Raw genomic sequence first — 16,672 nt, 5'->3', positions numbered from 1 at the left:
TTTGTTCTATAATATGTTTTATTAGGATTAACTGGATGATCACAAAGTTACCAAATGGAGCTCACACACTGAAGCGAAGGGCAGTGGGCTTGGGTGGCACTTCCAGGAGAATCTCACAGAGGAGGGTGCAGCCTGACCCCAACACAGGAGAATCTCACAGAGGAGGGTGCAGCCTGACCCCAACACAGGAGAATCTCACAGAGGAGGGTGCAGCCTGACCCCAACACAGGAGAATCTCACAGAGGAGGGTGCAGCCTGACCCCAACACAGGAGAATCTCACAGAGGAGGGTGCAGCCTGACCCCAACACAGGAGAATCTCACAGAGGTGCAGACTGATCCCAACAGTGTGACATGCCCTGCTGTGCTGATCAGGAGTGCCGGTCTCCTTCCAAACTAACCAGCCACTTCTCTGTAGCAGCTCTACATTGAAAGCTAACTGCACCCCTTTTCCTGGAGCCCCTAAAGAGGGGTTCCTTTAGTGCAATTTCATAGCCACTGCTGCAAACAGGCACATGTTCAGGGGACTGGGGGGGGCTTAGTGAACTGCCTTTGAGCAGCTAGAGCAGTAGCCACTAGAGGAGGCTGTAAGTACCCCTATAGGACAGGTGCCATCAGAAGTACAGCACTAAGATGAAGGCAAGTTACCACTCTGACAGCGTCCTGAAGGCGTGCCTGCTGCACATAACAGTGCACTCTGGAAATACCACCTCCGCTTCACTCCTATTGAAAAACTTTACACAGATCATTGAAACGTCAACCACTTTCTTTTATCTATTCTCTCTCCCCTTAAATATAGATTTTTGCCACCTTTTTGGTCACGAGAATGAAAAACTGCAGCACTGGATACAGAACCCACAGCATAGAGGAAGGGTGAGAAAAAACAGTGAGGACCAAGGGGGTGTGTGGAGAGGAAACAGGGCTCCCCTAAAGATTGCACAGATAACATTTATCACTATCTATTAATCCCTATCTAGCACACTGAAATTAAGTTATAATTTCTATAACTCCATGTAGAGAAGTCCAGCTGCTGACTACACTAGAACTACAATACGTACACACAGCGCGCTCAGGATAGCATAGGAGAGAGAGAGAGATACAGGACGCCGAGTGTATGAGGATCATTAGAACAGTGAAGACACACAGAGGGAAAGAAAGAGGACCTTCACTATTAGGGTTACAGGGCATTGTTACTTAAGCAGGAGAGCGAAAGGGGTGTTGAAAGAAAATAGCAAAACAAATTAAAAAGTAACAAAAAGGTCAGACAGCTGGACACTAGCTCTGCTCAGCTGGTCCAGCGAGGGAGACAATGGGGTCTGAATGGATGAGGGCAGGAATGAGAGATGACAGGAACAGGTTACCCAGAAGTTACATTCCCGAAGTTACATCTCATTTTATTCATTTCCGTAGGACCGGTGCATTATTTCACTGAATAGAATTCTTTGTTTTTAAAACATGTTGTTCCAGTGCTGGAGGGTAGGGGGGTAGAGATACCCAGGCAGGCTTCAGCCCCCCTATCCCACAGGCGGCTAGCACCGTGTCTCGTAGATGCCACTCCGGCCGATGTAGCGCACCCATTTAATCACATCATGGTCGCTGTAATTCAGCTTGGGCTCAAACACCTTCAGGTATCGAACCTTGAGCCCGGAAGGTGCAAACGGGACCTGTGGAAACAAAGCAGAGAACAGCGCAGCGTTACACTGCAGCACAGACACAAGAGCAGAGCGCAGCATCACACTGCAGCACAGACACGAGCACAACCCTGTTCAATTGATCTTAAAAACAACAATTTTGAGAACTAAGAATAGTAAAAAAATAAAACACCAACATCTAACAGCGCAAGACTAATGGATTACCATCTGTAAAAGGAAGGAGCTATTAGTAATCGCCTACGATTCTCAGGGTCTCAATTTAGGAGATGTTTAGTTTCTAACAAGACACCTTACTACTCAAGCTTTCTTTCAACTCTGTTGTTTCCTACCTTTACAAAGTATTCTGGAGGATTATGTGAAGCACCAAATACGATGTGGTAAAGCTCTGAGCTTACCTGTGCAGCAAACAAACAATAAAAAAACAAAACAAAAAAACAAGTGTACCTCGAAGTTCATGGAGATGGGCGGGCGTGCCCATTTCTTCTTGTCGTTGGTGGGTAGAAGCTCGATCTCAGCACTGATCTGAGACTCCTTCATGCCAGCCATTCTCTTAATCCTGACAGAGCAAACAGAACCGAAATGATGAACAGGCACACTTAAACTCGCTGGCCATCCAGTGCAAGCATCAGGAGGATCGCTTTGCTTTGTAGTGCACTAATAAACCAACAGTTTATTACCGTTGATTAAGGAGTGGAAGGTACAAACAACGCAAGCCAGGTTATTTGTGTTGCGAAAGCACTGGTATTGGAATAAAGACCCACTGTAGTATAATACAGCCTCCATTGTCAACCAGACAAAGTATTACCTCTACTTTGCTTTACACCACACATACAATGTTTGAAACCGGTTGTGTTACATTACAGGTTGATCAAATCCTAACAGGCAAACCTTTTAATGTTTCAATCTTATAGTAACCACCTCATTGCCATAGCTCCAATGCAAATATTCTAGTCTTCAAAGCCATTACCGCTGTACCAGTTGTGGACTTACTTCCAGACGATGGCATTCTCGCTGGCCTTGTATTTGGCTTTCCCTTTCATGCAGATGACCTGGACTCCGCTAGTGTTGAGCGGGGTTGGGATGCGCACCTGGGAACAAGAGAATCACACGTCAGATGAAATCTTAAAGTACACTCATCTCTTTGGGGTTTTGTTTCTGAAAATGAACAAGCAGGGACCAAGGAAAGGAACTGAAAGTCACCAGTATGCAGCCCTATTAAAAACCACACCAACCACTGAGAACTCCCTGCTGTTAGACAGCTGGCCAGCCAGGGGATTGGAGTCTATTTACAGCATCCAACTGCTTTAAGTGGGAGGGACAGGTGTCTGTTCCAAAGAGCAGAGTAACAGTCCTTTCACAGGATCCAGCTTGTCCCCTTGACACTCAGAATGGATCAGCACCTAGGACTGGACTGTCCGATCTGGAAAGACTTGCATTGTCCTGATGGGAAGCACACTGGACCAGCTTGGGAAGCCTGCAGTGCACCCCCACACACACTGTCTGCAACACGACTACAAACACCCCCACAACTGGAATACAATACTAAAAGGCATCTAGCATGCAGACTAGAGCTGGCCATTGAAACTTGACAGGAAACTGGTAAACTGGGGACTTCTACAATATCTTCCAGACACACTGTCTGGAAAATGGATATTTTACCAATTTGACAGCATTGCACACCTGATACCGACAATCTAATATACACGAGTTATAAATAAGCTAGGCATTTTTAACCTGATCTAAAAATCACAGTGGATGGTGCTTTGACTCCTGCAGTGTGTGTGTGTGTGTGTGCGAGTGCGAGTGTGAGTGTGAGTGTGTCTCTACTTGTCCTTAGCAAACACTTACCTCTATTTTCTGGGCCAGCAGGGAAGGCTTGAAGTTGGACTTGATGACCACCTTGACTTCCAGTTTAGTACGGCCGACCTCTCTGACTAAAGGAATCACTCGGAATGGCAGGATAATATCCTTAGTGGTGCGATACCTTCAATAAAACAAAACAAAGCTCTTCAGCCCTCCGGAATACCAGAACTGGATCAAATATGTCAACAGGGAAATCAACAGTTATTTTAATAGAATGCTTGTGGGAACCCGACTCAGGATTCAGGCAGCACCTGCATCCTTTTTCAAAGAATGATTTTCAGATTTAAAAAGTTACAGACAAGGCTGTATACACATTCTATTACAACACAAGAAAAATAAATAAACGTTTAATACTCAAACTGTTGTTTTCAACCTTTTCATCTCAAGTACCAGTGTTTCGAGCACCAGGTGTACCAGCAACCACGTGCAATCTTAAACAGCTGCTGTAAAACAGAGACCTATTCCATTACAAGCGCTTTTCTTTTGAAAATGTGACGGCATCGTCCAACTGCTCCACAAGAGTTCAGCACAAGCTGCACTGAGAGGCTGCTTTGGAACCCCCATCACTAACTTTAAAAGTTCACAACAAATACCTCTCCATAATTTGTCACGGCTCTGTGATTGAGTGGTACACAGATTGATGCATTACGGTAGTGTGATTGAGAGAGCACTGTGGACAGTAATCGGCCCGGTGTGGCGCGTTCCAGTTGCAAGCCTGAGACGCACCAGTACTGGTACCACAGGTTGAAAAGCACTGTTTTAAGAAGAGCATTATTAAATGAATGCAGTACAGACCTCATGAGCTCATACTCTCCGTCTGGCGGGATGAAGCTGATGCTCCGCTCCGAGTCGAACTTGCTGAGTCGCACACACTGGTGGAAGGTGCAGTCGTCGATGGCGATGGACTGCTTGCCGCTGCTGGGATAGAGGTTACACAAATCCAAGTGAGACGCAAGATCCAGGAGGGGGGCGACTGATCAAACTGGAGGTAGGGTTACTTTTTGGGATGATACTCTTGGCTAGTTTGTGAAGAGCTTTCTGGAGGGTAGTGAGTCAAGATCAACACCACAAGGCCTGCCACCGTACATCATGGATGGAAACGAGACTCCCGAGCCAAACTCACTGCGGAGCTACAGGTTCAGCTCATACTAAAACCTGGAGCCGCTCAAACTGCTATGCAATGGGAGTCTAACATCCACCCTTGTACAGTACAGCTCTGGCTGGACAAAAGTTTTGCATCACCCTGCAGAACAAATAAATTTTTGCTTCATAAAGTCGAATGAAACCTGCTGAATAATGTTACATTAACACATTACACACCGCTCTGTAGTTTTCCCCATATACTTAACGAAAAAATGAGAAATTGAAAAATGTGACATTTCAAAAATCTAACATAAAATACTATAAGACCAGTATGAAACACTAGGACTTCCAGTACACACTTGAGATCTCATGTTGTACTTTCCTTCACAAGATAATGCTAAATAAAATCTAAAACATGGTTTACTTTATTTTAAATGAATGTCTCAATCCTAAAATTCTAGGTGATGGAAAACTTTTAACCACAGCTGTAAAAGGCCCTTAAGTTCCGATAGCCAGTCACATTTTAGTTTACACTGTAGAACAGATATTTATTTTTTATGCTTAACTCTGTATAGAAACATATGAGCAATCCATCACAAAGCTCTATCCGGAAATAACCAGCCATGCAGGAAATCAAGACATACTAGTGATACTGTAGGAAGGTTTTACATGAATCTGAAGGTGCAGAGGGCTGGCAGGCAGTGGCTATTTCCACAGCTTTGGGTCTGAACCCCACCCTCTTTTTTGATTGCAAATTTGCCTGGTGTTGGGTCTGATCTTACCTAAATGTTTGTCCCTGAATGTTTTTAGCTTGGCATTTCTAAATGGGTCTGATTGCAGCTATGCTACTGAATCTGTTTGTGGGACAGGCACATGCTATTTCTAAAACAAAGTTTTCACATAACTCTGTCCTCCGGATCCAATAATGCACAGGCATCGAGGACCAGGGTACAAATAAGTAAAACCACCGACCTGTTCCACACTTGACTTAATTCTGCCTCGTTTCCACCGCCTCTCCCCAGGTATAGCTGAGCTGGCTGGTCTGGGTGAGGTGTAACTGGAGGGTGTTTCCACTGACACTCAGCTATAGCTCAGACAGGCAGCGGAAACGAGGTTTAAAATCCCCACAGGCACAGAGAGGAGGAACACACGTGCACAAACACAGACATCACACAGTGACAGAGCAAAAGCTACAACCACAAACTCAGCATTTCATTGTGTCTACTACCTGCCCCCCAAGTCACTGTGCGCCGCAACAAAACCAAGGAAAGAAAAATAAATCAGAACCCAGGAGCATTTCACTGAAATTAACACAACCTTAACAAAGCCTATGCACGCCTAAAGGACATTTAAACAAGAACACATTCAAGGAAAGGTCTACTGCGCTTTCAAAATAACATTAAACTCAAAATGCTCAGTCCAGTTTTTAAACTAAATTGACACAAATATACCCTACTTATACCATATTTAATTTTAGGTGCTATAAAATAAACACATTTGTTGTTTTTTGCTTTAACCCTCCTGTGGTATCCTGCTCACTTTTCTACTTGGCCGACTGGTTTATACCCCAATTCCCTTTTCCAAGATAAAAGCAACACACTGTGACCTGGAATAAAGGAAGCAGTGGGGACGCCACAGGAAGGCCCAGTTCTCTTCTCTCTTACCTCTTGCTGGTCTCGTCCGCAGTGCCCTTCCCCTGCTTGTCAATGACGATCTTGTCGTTCATCCCAAACTTACACTCTGGCATCCCACTCAGGTAGCTCTTCATCACCACCCTGCCCGACACGTGAGCACTCAGCACCTGGCCTGAGAGCGAGACAGTGAGGAGAGAGTGACAGAGTGAGAGAAACCACAGCTAGATGGAAACAGGGCAGCCCCCTTTCCTAGCTGGCATACTACAATTGAACAGCAGATGGTGCCAAGTGTCCAAGTATTTCAGGAAAACTTCTTTATTTGAAACCAGGACCAGGTTTGACCAGCAACCTGTTTGTGGCCTTGCCTATTCCAGATACAGATGACACAACAGTTTGTACTGCTCTCCCATTAGAAACAAGTTGTTTAGTAACTTTCATAGGGTTCTGCTTTATTCTTGCCACATCCCTCCAATCTTCATCATTCTTCATTCAACGTCTCAACCTGTCCCCCACACTTGCAACCGACTCATTCATTCGGGCTTCACTACCTTGTGGAGACATGAGCAGGTTGACGCTCTCCAGGACATCCAGGAAGAGCTCGTTGCGTCGGTACTTGATCCCCTCTCGTCTCCAGCCGATCTGCCCAGTCACCTGGCTGGTGATCTGAGACTGCTCCTCCTTGGTCTACGGGGGGTGGGGGGGCACACACACAGTGGACAGGCTGTAAGTGTACAACTCGGAGAGCTAAGCACTTAAACAATGCAACATTTAACCGGACAACTGCTCAAAAAAATATAATTCAACTTAGTTATCAGGGCAGCAGCTTTCATGTGTATTCCAAGCAACTGCATAGGGCTCATCCACATTCCGTGTTGAAGTGTGGAGCACACACACCCTCTCCACATCGTAATGTACAACACATATTTAAGTTATACAGCCAAAGGGCAATTCAACTCACAAGCAAAGATTTCCAGTGCTTAATGTTGCTGTAACACACGGAATGTGGAGTGGGCCACTAGCAAAATAAACTCACATCAGCAGCTGGTTTTGCGGTTTAGTAAAAACCAGCAGCAGACACTTGCTGATCCTTTAAGGAATAGTGTGAATGACCAAACTCCGAGCTGTGGATACACTAGTCTGCTAGCAACACTGAAAGGGTGACATTCCTACCTGGTGCTAGAGGAGGGTCCATAACCAAGCGCAGAGAGAATAAGGAAGAAGCACAAATCACAGTCAGCACACGCAGAGTTAAACACACAAGCGCACAGGACGGTGGGGGTGCCGGAGCGAGAGAGAGAGAGAGAGAGAGACACAGACAGAGTGGTGGTTAGGCCCAGCATACCAAGGCTCTTACAACACACAACAGTAATCATTTTTCTACAGGACAGCACCGAGATCTAGAATTGTGCACTAGCTAAAATAAAAAAGGTTTTTGTATTCTCTTTTTTAGGACAGTACAAACACAGCACATGTCAGCAGGTGACGTGGTTAAACCGATTATTGGTTTGTCTTACTTGCGTGCAAGAGAGTTAGCTTGGCTTTAGTGTTATACACAGCTGACGAAGTAAAAGGTAAAAACACACTTCTTTAAGATGGCATTTAATTACAAAGAAATTATTCCAAAAACACACCAATGACATTTTGTTTTGGCTCAGACACCTACACTGAAACAATTAGATCAGATATACTCTGGAACTGGGTTGCAACTCTGGCTTGTAAATTATGCTACGATTTCACCTGCACTGTGAAATTGGGTTGTAAAGATACATGATCATCTTGTTGCAGTATCAAACTGGGGCGCCCGCCCCACACCCCCACCCACCCATTTAGTCAACAATACCAGTACAGTTGCATGGTGCCGATCACAATGGTTTGACACCAATTCCTCCATCACAGAACTTGGGAGATTGTTTTCTACCAGCCTGCAATCCAACCTGGGTTAGGTAACACAAGTCTCAACACAGTGGGAAATCAGAGGAAAAAACAGCCTTTCCCAAGAAGTGTGCTGCTGAGTCAGGGAGAAAGGGCTCTGCAACAACAGACTGGGTTGCAGCACCTCCCGGATGAGGGGGGGCACATGTTTTATCAGCACTAACAGGAACTGACTCTTAACAGGCCTCACATCTGGGAAGCAGGCATGCTGGGGAAGCAGAGGGGGGAGGAGGTGGTGGTTCAACGACAAAAGAAAACAAACTGGCATCTTCCAGTGGCATCAGGCTGCACTCACTGAGTCTGTTGTTCAGTAACATACTAGGGGAACTGGGGCAAGGAGTCCATGGTTCAGCACATTGTGAAACACCCAGGGCTGGTCTGACTGACAGCCCTTCCTTTGCAGCTGGCCAGTTCAAAGCATGGGAATAGGAAACACACAGGAACTGAAGAGTTAAGCTATGGACACAACATCCTACCTAGACTCAAAACAGAGAGATCTGCTTTCATTGAAATGGAAAGGGTTGTGGTGGATATTCACAGGTCAAGGTGCACTTTGCAATCCCAAGTAAAAACACCATCCCTACTGTACATCTAACAGACTCCCACAGCCGCGTGGTATGTCTCTCGAATCTAACAGAGAACAGTGCGCAGACAGCAGGAGGGCCCTCGAGGCAAATCTTTACCTGGCTCTTGATTCCTTGCTGAGTGATGAACGTTTTCAGGGCTCCTGTCTCGGAATTCTGGGGGTAGCCAAAGTCCAGGATTTCTAGAGAGAGAAATCAGCATTAAGATGTGCTGGGAGAACAAGGTCATGCTGCTGCTTGAGCAGATAGCTGGTAAACTGTCCGTGCCTGGAATATCACATACTGTGCATTTACACTTCAAGATTAGGATCGTTCCTTGCAGCAGCAGGGCTCATTTTGAGCAGCTAAATCCCTCCTCCCCATCTCCCATGGAAACCAGGGCCGGGAAGCATTTTCTTCTGAAGCTTTTCATAGAAACACCGGTGGCTGAGCAACACCTAAAATCTGTATAATCCTCAGGTTAGGCAGCATTGTTTCTCACTAGTGTTTTTTTGAGAAATGCAGCATGCAGTTTGTTATTCTGATCTCAGGAAACATTTAGATATCTTGAACCATGAGAGATGTAGCCTGTATACAGTGCCTCCTAGAAAGGCATTGACAGAAGTTCACTAACGCTGCAAGTTTTAGGAAATGATACAATGAGGACATATTGAAATGGATCCCAGTTTGAAATCTGCATTCCAGCACTTCATGCACTAGTTCAGCAGAAGGGCGGCCTCTCAGTCCAAGGTCAACACAGAATCCATAAGACAGGGGTAAGGAAATAGAAAGACATGTCACCACTCATGCATGCACAAACCATTCACTGGCATTTAATAAATGACGATGATTTAGAAAAAAAAAAAATCCTTCAATGAAGAATAATCTAGCTGTGCAGTATTTTCTTTAGGTTTTGATTTTCTCATATGAATTCAATAAAAATCAAAACCTAAAAAAACTACAGCAAAGCAGAAGACTTCAGGACATCCCAAAAACAAAACTAAAAACCCCAAGGTGTCATGTCTGCCCACGGGGTCCCAAAAACAATGCAATGCAAGACTGTTCTTGGCAGTACCCCACACCCCTCCCTCCCGGACGTACCATCCAGCAGCTCGTAGATCAGGACGAAGTTGTTCTTGATGTTCTCCTCGCTGATCTTGCCGAAGTAGGCGGTCATGACGTCGCACATCTTGTACAGGAACTCGAACACCATGGCCGCGTTGACGTTCTGCTTGGTGACGGCCGCCAGCCAGATGTTGGAGCGCTTGACGTGGAAGAAGCTGGTGCGGGCGATGTTGGTGACCGGGGAGCGCACCTGCTGCCTGGCGTGGATGACATTGACACGGAAAGCATCCACGGCGTTCCGCCTGTCCAGAGAGAAGGAGGGAGGGGCGTGGGGGGGGAAGCAGACAGTGTCAATCCAGAGGGGTACTCCATTAACGCTGCAGCATGCACACGTGTTCAAAGATCTAACAGCTCATCACACAGAAACACCCAGTCTGCAAAAAAACAACAACATTTAATGACACACCACGTATTGAGTTTTTTTTTTTTTTTTTTTTTTTTTTTTAAACATAAGGAAATATCTGCAAATCGACTGATGTCTTGGTAGAAATAAATTAAGCAAGAGGTCAAAGTCTGCATTAAGTTGGAACCTTGATTAAATTTTAAAAGTACTACATCCTGATGACACAGAAGGAGTACTTCTTATGGATTTAGGAATATGCTCGAATGTTTATCCTCATCACTCAGAACTTGCAAGAAACGATTAGAACTTGTGCAGTTAAATCAATTGCCACCAGTCTTTATATAAAAACATTTGTAAAAGTTGGCAAATATGGTCAGAATCTCGAAGACAGCAGCGTTGAGAACAGCAAGACTTGTTTAACAGAGACACCCTCCCCCATGTTCAACTGCTGCGCTGTCGTGCAAAATGAACAAGTTAAATGCAAAATATTTACAAATAAGGAGGCACGCCAGCAGATCTAGAGACTAGTCACTAGTAGGCATTGACCCAAGCATCCCAGCAATAGCAAATGAACAAATCATACAAACTATAGACTGCATGGTGACCAACACTAAGCACAGAACAAGCCCAAGAAGGGTTTAATGCAGCAATGGGGTGGATACGGTCACTTCAAGGGACTTCTCATGTAGATGAGCAGGGAGGATCTAGAAGGGAGAATGTTTCAGAACAGTGACAGACAGCAGAATATATTCCAGTCTCACCCCAGCACACAAAGCAAGACTCAGAATGGAGACACCTTTCCAAAGGTGGGTGTGTGTCAGCAATTATGAAAGAAAGAAAATAGTTAATACTGCAGCAAAAGTCCATTTAAAAAAAAATAAAGCCATCGATTTACTAGGGTTTCAAACAGAAGGTTCTTTAACTGTGCATACCTGTCTAATTATTAGACAAGACATCATACAGAACTGTCTGTATTTGAAGGGTTCCAATGGTGGTGGTATTTGGTATCCGAATAGGCCCCGCCCCATTCCATGATTAGGAAACACACAGTTGACTTATTGACCATACAGCTGTATAGTCCCTCAAACTCAACACTATCCTGCTGAAGCAACAGCTTACAAGAAAATGGGATTGCACAACAGCAGGTCTTTACAATGCTTCACAAGGCCCTGCTCAGGGTCACAGCCCCAGCCCAATCCCTTCAGTTCCAGAGTTCCAGGGGAGGCCTCTCTCATGAGGGCTGCATTTCATTTGCACATTTAAAAGGACTGCAGTTTCCAGACTAGGAGGGAGGTTTGCATTTCATATAACCCAGCTTAGTGGGGGTGAGGAAGAAGCCAATCCTGTTGCTCATAAGTTATACAATTGAACTGTACATCCGATTACCAAGCAATCTAATCAAGCGCGCAGGGTGGGTGTGTGTGGAATGCACAGTACTGTATGCTGCAGACCTGACCCACTGAGGAGAAAACACTTAGAGTCAAAACAGCTTCCAGCCGTACACTGAATCAAAAAACATGCGTAACCCGATCAGATAAAGACTTGCATCTCTTGCACAATGACTCGCGGCACAACAGCTCTGAAATGCACAGGCACCCCTCCTCGCTGCAGCCTCCCAAGGGTTAGTCAATGGCATGGGGGCCGACACGCAATGCAATAGTACTCAGCCAGACACCCCAATAATACCAAGCCAGTGATGGTCCAGGGAGCACGTCTGCTGTGTTACCAAGGGCAGGAACATGGCATTCAAACTGGCACCACCACCCCACACTTGTGTGCATCCATCTAAATGGAGCTTATAAAAACTCTGTAGATTAATGAGAATAAGGTGAAACTATCATTTTAACCATACGTAAACATACGCTATAGCCAGCAGTTAACAGATTCAGTGTTCTCCACTCAAGGGCTGCTCAACGGGGGGGTATTTTCATATTGCATCTTAAATGGCTTAATGGATGTTTTAAAATTTATTCAAGAATTAGAAAAAGGAACATAGTACGGACTGCATCACAGAATATTTTGTGGTGTGAACATAATAGTGCTTGAAAGGCAAAGAAAGTAAAATCAGCCAATTTTTTTTTTACTGCTGTATTCAGGGATGGAAATAAGGCTCCTATTGCACAGCAGTATCCCTATTCCAGGTTTTACTATGAGCTTGATTAGCCACAGGATGTATAGCTAACACGCTCAGTTGAGTCTTATTAAATTTGTATTTCCATCCTGGTTTTATCATTAAACAGACACATACTTAATTCTGAAGTTTAACTTCATCTCTTGGTGTGTAGACTACGGATCTCATGACCAGCACCACTGGGTTACCACTGGCTTGAAGCCGTTTCTGTAAAGGGAGGTACCGAACCGTTTGGATTGAATGATCCGGCAGAGAGCAATAACCCTTAATAAAAGTCCTACATGACCCCTAGTCAGCCTTCACTTGACAGGTTCTTATTGTGGCTGAACTCCAGCAACATGACTGGCAGTCCCCTGCTGCAGAGGGATTGGCACTTCAACAGCCTGACAGATTAGAGATCAGAAGTGGGGCTCAAGGTGGCGTTCTGGCTGAGTGTTGAGCGCATGTTTGCAGTTCTCTCTCAGTAGCCTGGGAAAACAACATGCCGTTCCTGGGTTACAACTTGTTTTTTCTCTGACTTCATAGTTGTTCACAATCCAATGCTTTGGAAGCAGGCACCTGCAGTTCACAATCTATATATGAGAAAGCACATGCACTGTGCATTATTAAAACAGCAGGATGGGAACGGTCCAGTCCTGGGAGGGTTTCTACTTTGCCACACCAAAGCGAAGCGATGGAAGGAAAGAAGGGGAGACAGGGCCACTTGCTCCCCATCGTAATGGGCTCCCCAGTTTGGCTTGGTTAAAATGAACAGGCACTGAAAGCATGGTCAGCCAGCCATTGAATAGCAGCGAGTGCCGAGAACACGGAAGTGCTGGTTCTTACCTATTCCTAGAGCAGCCAATGAGGAGATGAGAGAAATGGCACCAGCAAAGGGAAGGAAAGGGAGGAGTGACAGATTGAGAGATAGGGTTAGAAAAAAAAACACACAAAGCACAATGAAATATAATGCAAAAAGAAAGGAAACTAAACACTTTGCAATAAAAACAAAATTAAATACACCACAAACTTTGGATTAATGACACACCAATATAGGAAGCGGCAGTCACAGGCAGAGGCTCAAAGCAGCAGCATAATGTTCATTTAACATGCAGTCAGTGCTTATAGTAAAAAGGTCACAGATTTCTTAGCTAAATTAAAGCCCCTTTCAGCTCTAAACACCAATTTGCCATGCCTTAGCCTAGCAACAGCAGTTGCACATTTTCCATATTGGTGGCAAACAGCAAGCAAAGGACAATACACCTGAAACGCTTGAAGCAGTTTGCCATGCATGGTCTCTGTTTGCATTACTGTGCTGGAAGAGTTTTACTTCCCCCTGATGAATATTCGCAGTCCTGTAACAGACATGCCACAATGCTATGCTGCTGCAAACAAACTCGTATTCCACAATACCGTTTTACAAGGCAAAGATGTAACTGGCTAGCAGCAGACACACACACACACACACAAATTACAAACTAAAATGTCTGCAAAAGGTTTGCATGCTGTAGATTCTGTATGCAACCGGTGGAGACTAAAAGACCCCTGAAATAACTTCTTTAAGCTACTCTCTAGCTTCCCAAGTTCTTTCAGGTTAAAATGAGAGTTACAGCCAAACTGCCTGAAAATGACATGAATCCCTGAGCCCTACAGCCTGCTCTCCATTACCTTCCAGGATCAAGGTCCAGTTCCCACTGGAGCTCTACACATTTCAACAAATTAGAATGTCCCTGTTAGTGCAGGTATCCCAAACAGGCCGGGTCGGGTCAAAAGGACTCATTGACAAGATGCAAAGGGTGAAGACACAGCAGGGACCCAATGCATTTCAGGAGCGCAGACACATGCCTTCCTCCAGGGGCGAGTGCAGGATGCATTCAGAAGAGAGGGGAGATCGCACCCTGTCCTTACTGTTCAGGAGCAAGTCAAATAAAACTGGGCTCGCCGGAGCCAGGGCAAACTCACATGCATCACCATGGCTTAAGTCAGGTCCACACGGCAAACAAATGCGAGTGAATAGTCAATTATTTCAGCGAGATCATATTACAGTAGAAACAAGTGAAAAGAATACCAAAAGTCTTCATTATTTCAAATGTTGGATTTTTTGCCCCATTCTGTGGAGATGACAGGTATACATTAACTGTGTTAGTTTCACACACAATATCTGACCTCACTTGTGCTCAGACATGCATGGCAATGTACTCAATTCTATTTATTTTTTTCATCCTGCAAGGATATGAAGAAGCCAGCAGACAGGTTACATTAGTCAAACTCCAGGGCTTTAGTCCAATCACAGGATTGATGGAAGTGACATCACTGCACATCTTGAACCCCTAAAACATGCACGTCATGCTTTAAAAATAGAAGAATAAAATCAGAGCACAATACAAACCTTGTTTGGTTTTTCCCCCTAGGAAAGCATGGTTCCTAATATAACACTATACAACCCCCTAGCATTATGTTTTACTTAACAAATAGACTAAAAGGAGGTCCTGAATCAATACTCCTGGTCACTAAATGCATGAACCCAGGCTGGAGTGGTTTGCATGTTCTTACAAAGACCCCCCCCCCCTTCCCCAGGCCGTGTGTTCACGTGGCTGCCTGGTCGAGCCACTCACCCGATATCATCTCTGTAGACTCTGGAGATCAGCACCTCCCCCTTGTGGTTGTAGATGAACAGTCCTCCAATCATGATGAAGTCTGCTTCAGTCGTCCCTTCCCATGGCGATCAAACCAGCCCTGAAACGCAAGGAGGGAGAGGAGAGACAGAAATGCATTAGACACCAAGACTTAGAACCGTGAAGACTGGCAAAGTTCAACACCGCAACCATATGCAAAGAGGAACATTTCTCCCAAGTAAACCATGTGCTGTAAAGCCGAGCTGGGCCCCACCCTATAAGGCTACCATGTTCACATTTGTTCAACATTTCTCACCCCTCCACTTTGTGTTGCAGAGAAAGACAGAAAGCAGTTATTTCTCTTTCAAGGCTATCCTACCCAACAGCTATTCTGCCTCCCTCTTACAGAGATTAAGAAGACAAGCCAACAGTCCTGGCAAGAACTCTGTGACGTGATGTGGAATGCAAGCTTGTTCCAGTCTGAACCCGACGACAGGGTAGTGCTAGGAGGTTCAGTGTGGGCCGACACAGGCCAGGCAAAGCCCTTGCACACCCTGCCTAACAGTGCTTCACCTCCTGACCTTCCAACCTGTCTCTCGGGAAAAGAAATTCCATCAGGAAGAGTTTTTCCATCCCTGCAGTAAGCAATGAGATCACAGCTGTGAATGACCTTGCTGTGTTTCACTCTGAAGCATTTTGTTTGACCTCCCTCCCACACACTAACTCAGCAGTGGTTTCACAGACACGAGAATTACAGCCTGCCTGGTTTCCTGCAAGGCAGTGTATCCACCCAGACTGTTCAGCACAGAGAGAGAGAGAGAGAGAGAGAGATAGATAACTGACTTATAAAGAGATCTACAGATCTGGTAAATGGGGACTTTTATCTGCTGATTGTGCTGTTGATTTTAAACCCACCCAGATTGTACAAAGAAAAAAAAATACAAAAAACAAACCACACAAACACACGACTCCTGACTTTCTGCAATGCACCAGTTTAGCTCCTCTAAGCTCATCTGTCACTGCAAGCTTTGCAATAGATCAAATGACATTTTGTTCTGCTCCTACAGGAACCTACAAGCGATATAAATATTTTTGGAGGAATGACGAACACAAGAGCAAGGAACACATCATATTGATCACCATGCTGGGGCACGGAGAGACTGTTACATCATCCTGGACAAGACTGGACACCTGCAGCTGAGCATCTACACAAACTAGAAGAATGGACCGGTTTCCAAGACTTCCAATAACCCTTAAACATGACGTGCAGAAAGTGGGTGCAAATCGAAGGACTTGTCACTTTCCTATTTCAGATGTCTATCGGATGAACCCTCCATCATAACTCTTAATCCTCCCTTACAGTCAGAAGGACAAGGAGCTATGAATAGACTACACCTCCACACGATTACACAACCTCTAGGAACATGGAAACTGTTTGCTCAAGTCAGAAAGGGGTGATGGCACTGCTGAAGGAGCGGCTGTGTGTATACACAGTTAGCAGTGGCAGCTTCAATGCAGACACACAATGAATGCATCTGAACTCTGCCGCTGGAGTCTACGCTGAGTCGGGGTAGAAGAGTAATTCATTCTCTATAAGAGCTGACCTGATTTATCAAGAAAGCTGCAAGCACACTATTCTAAACACAACACTAAAAGGTTGAACTGAACGTACACTACTGCACAGCAAATCGGGTCTGCTTTATGACAAAGCTGTTCAGAGGATCATAGAGTACACAGAGGATGATTTACTACAG

The 16,672-nt window shown here is 45.0% G+C and overlaps 1 protein-coding gene across 6 annotated transcripts; it reads right to left on the bottom strand.

Moving 5' to 3' along the window:
• On the bottom strand, positions 1 to 15,059 carry LOC121308017 (AP-2 complex subunit mu). 6 transcript variants are annotated; one of them, XM_041240313.1, is made up of 13 exons: positions 14,919 to 15,059; positions 13,150 to 13,155; positions 9,827 to 10,092; positions 8,846 to 8,928; positions 7,401 to 7,406; positions 6,779 to 6,914; positions 6,261 to 6,402; positions 5,825 to 5,839; positions 4,309 to 4,431; positions 3,499 to 3,634; positions 2,641 to 2,738; positions 2,095 to 2,206; positions 1 to 1,662 (listed from the first exon to the last, which is right to left on the bottom strand). In XM_041240313.1, exons 1-13 carry the CDS (start codon positions 14,990 to 14,992, stop codon positions 1,528 to 1,530), a joined length of 1,332 nt encoding a protein of 443 aa, XP_041096247.1. In that variant the 5' UTR covers positions 14,993 to 15,059; the 3' UTR covers positions 1 to 1,527. The 6 variants fall into 6 exon arrangements, with proteins under 6 accessions (XP_041096247.1, XP_041096251.1, XP_041096249.1 ...); XM_041240317.1 differs by lacking the exon at positions 5,825 to 5,839; XM_041240315.1 differs by lacking the exon at positions 7,401 to 7,406.
• Between the last annotated feature and the right edge of the window lie 1,613 nt (positions 15,060 to 16,672).

Source organism: Polyodon spathula, unplaced genomic scaffold (genome assembly GCF_017654505.1).
Source record: "Polyodon spathula isolate WHYD16114869_AA unplaced genomic scaffold, ASM1765450v1 scaffolds_77, whole genome shotgun sequence".
Lineage (NCBI taxonomy): Eukaryota > Metazoa > Chordata > Actinopteri > Acipenseriformes > Polyodontidae > Polyodon > Polyodon spathula.
This window is presented reverse-complemented; position numbering and strand designations above follow the sequence as displayed.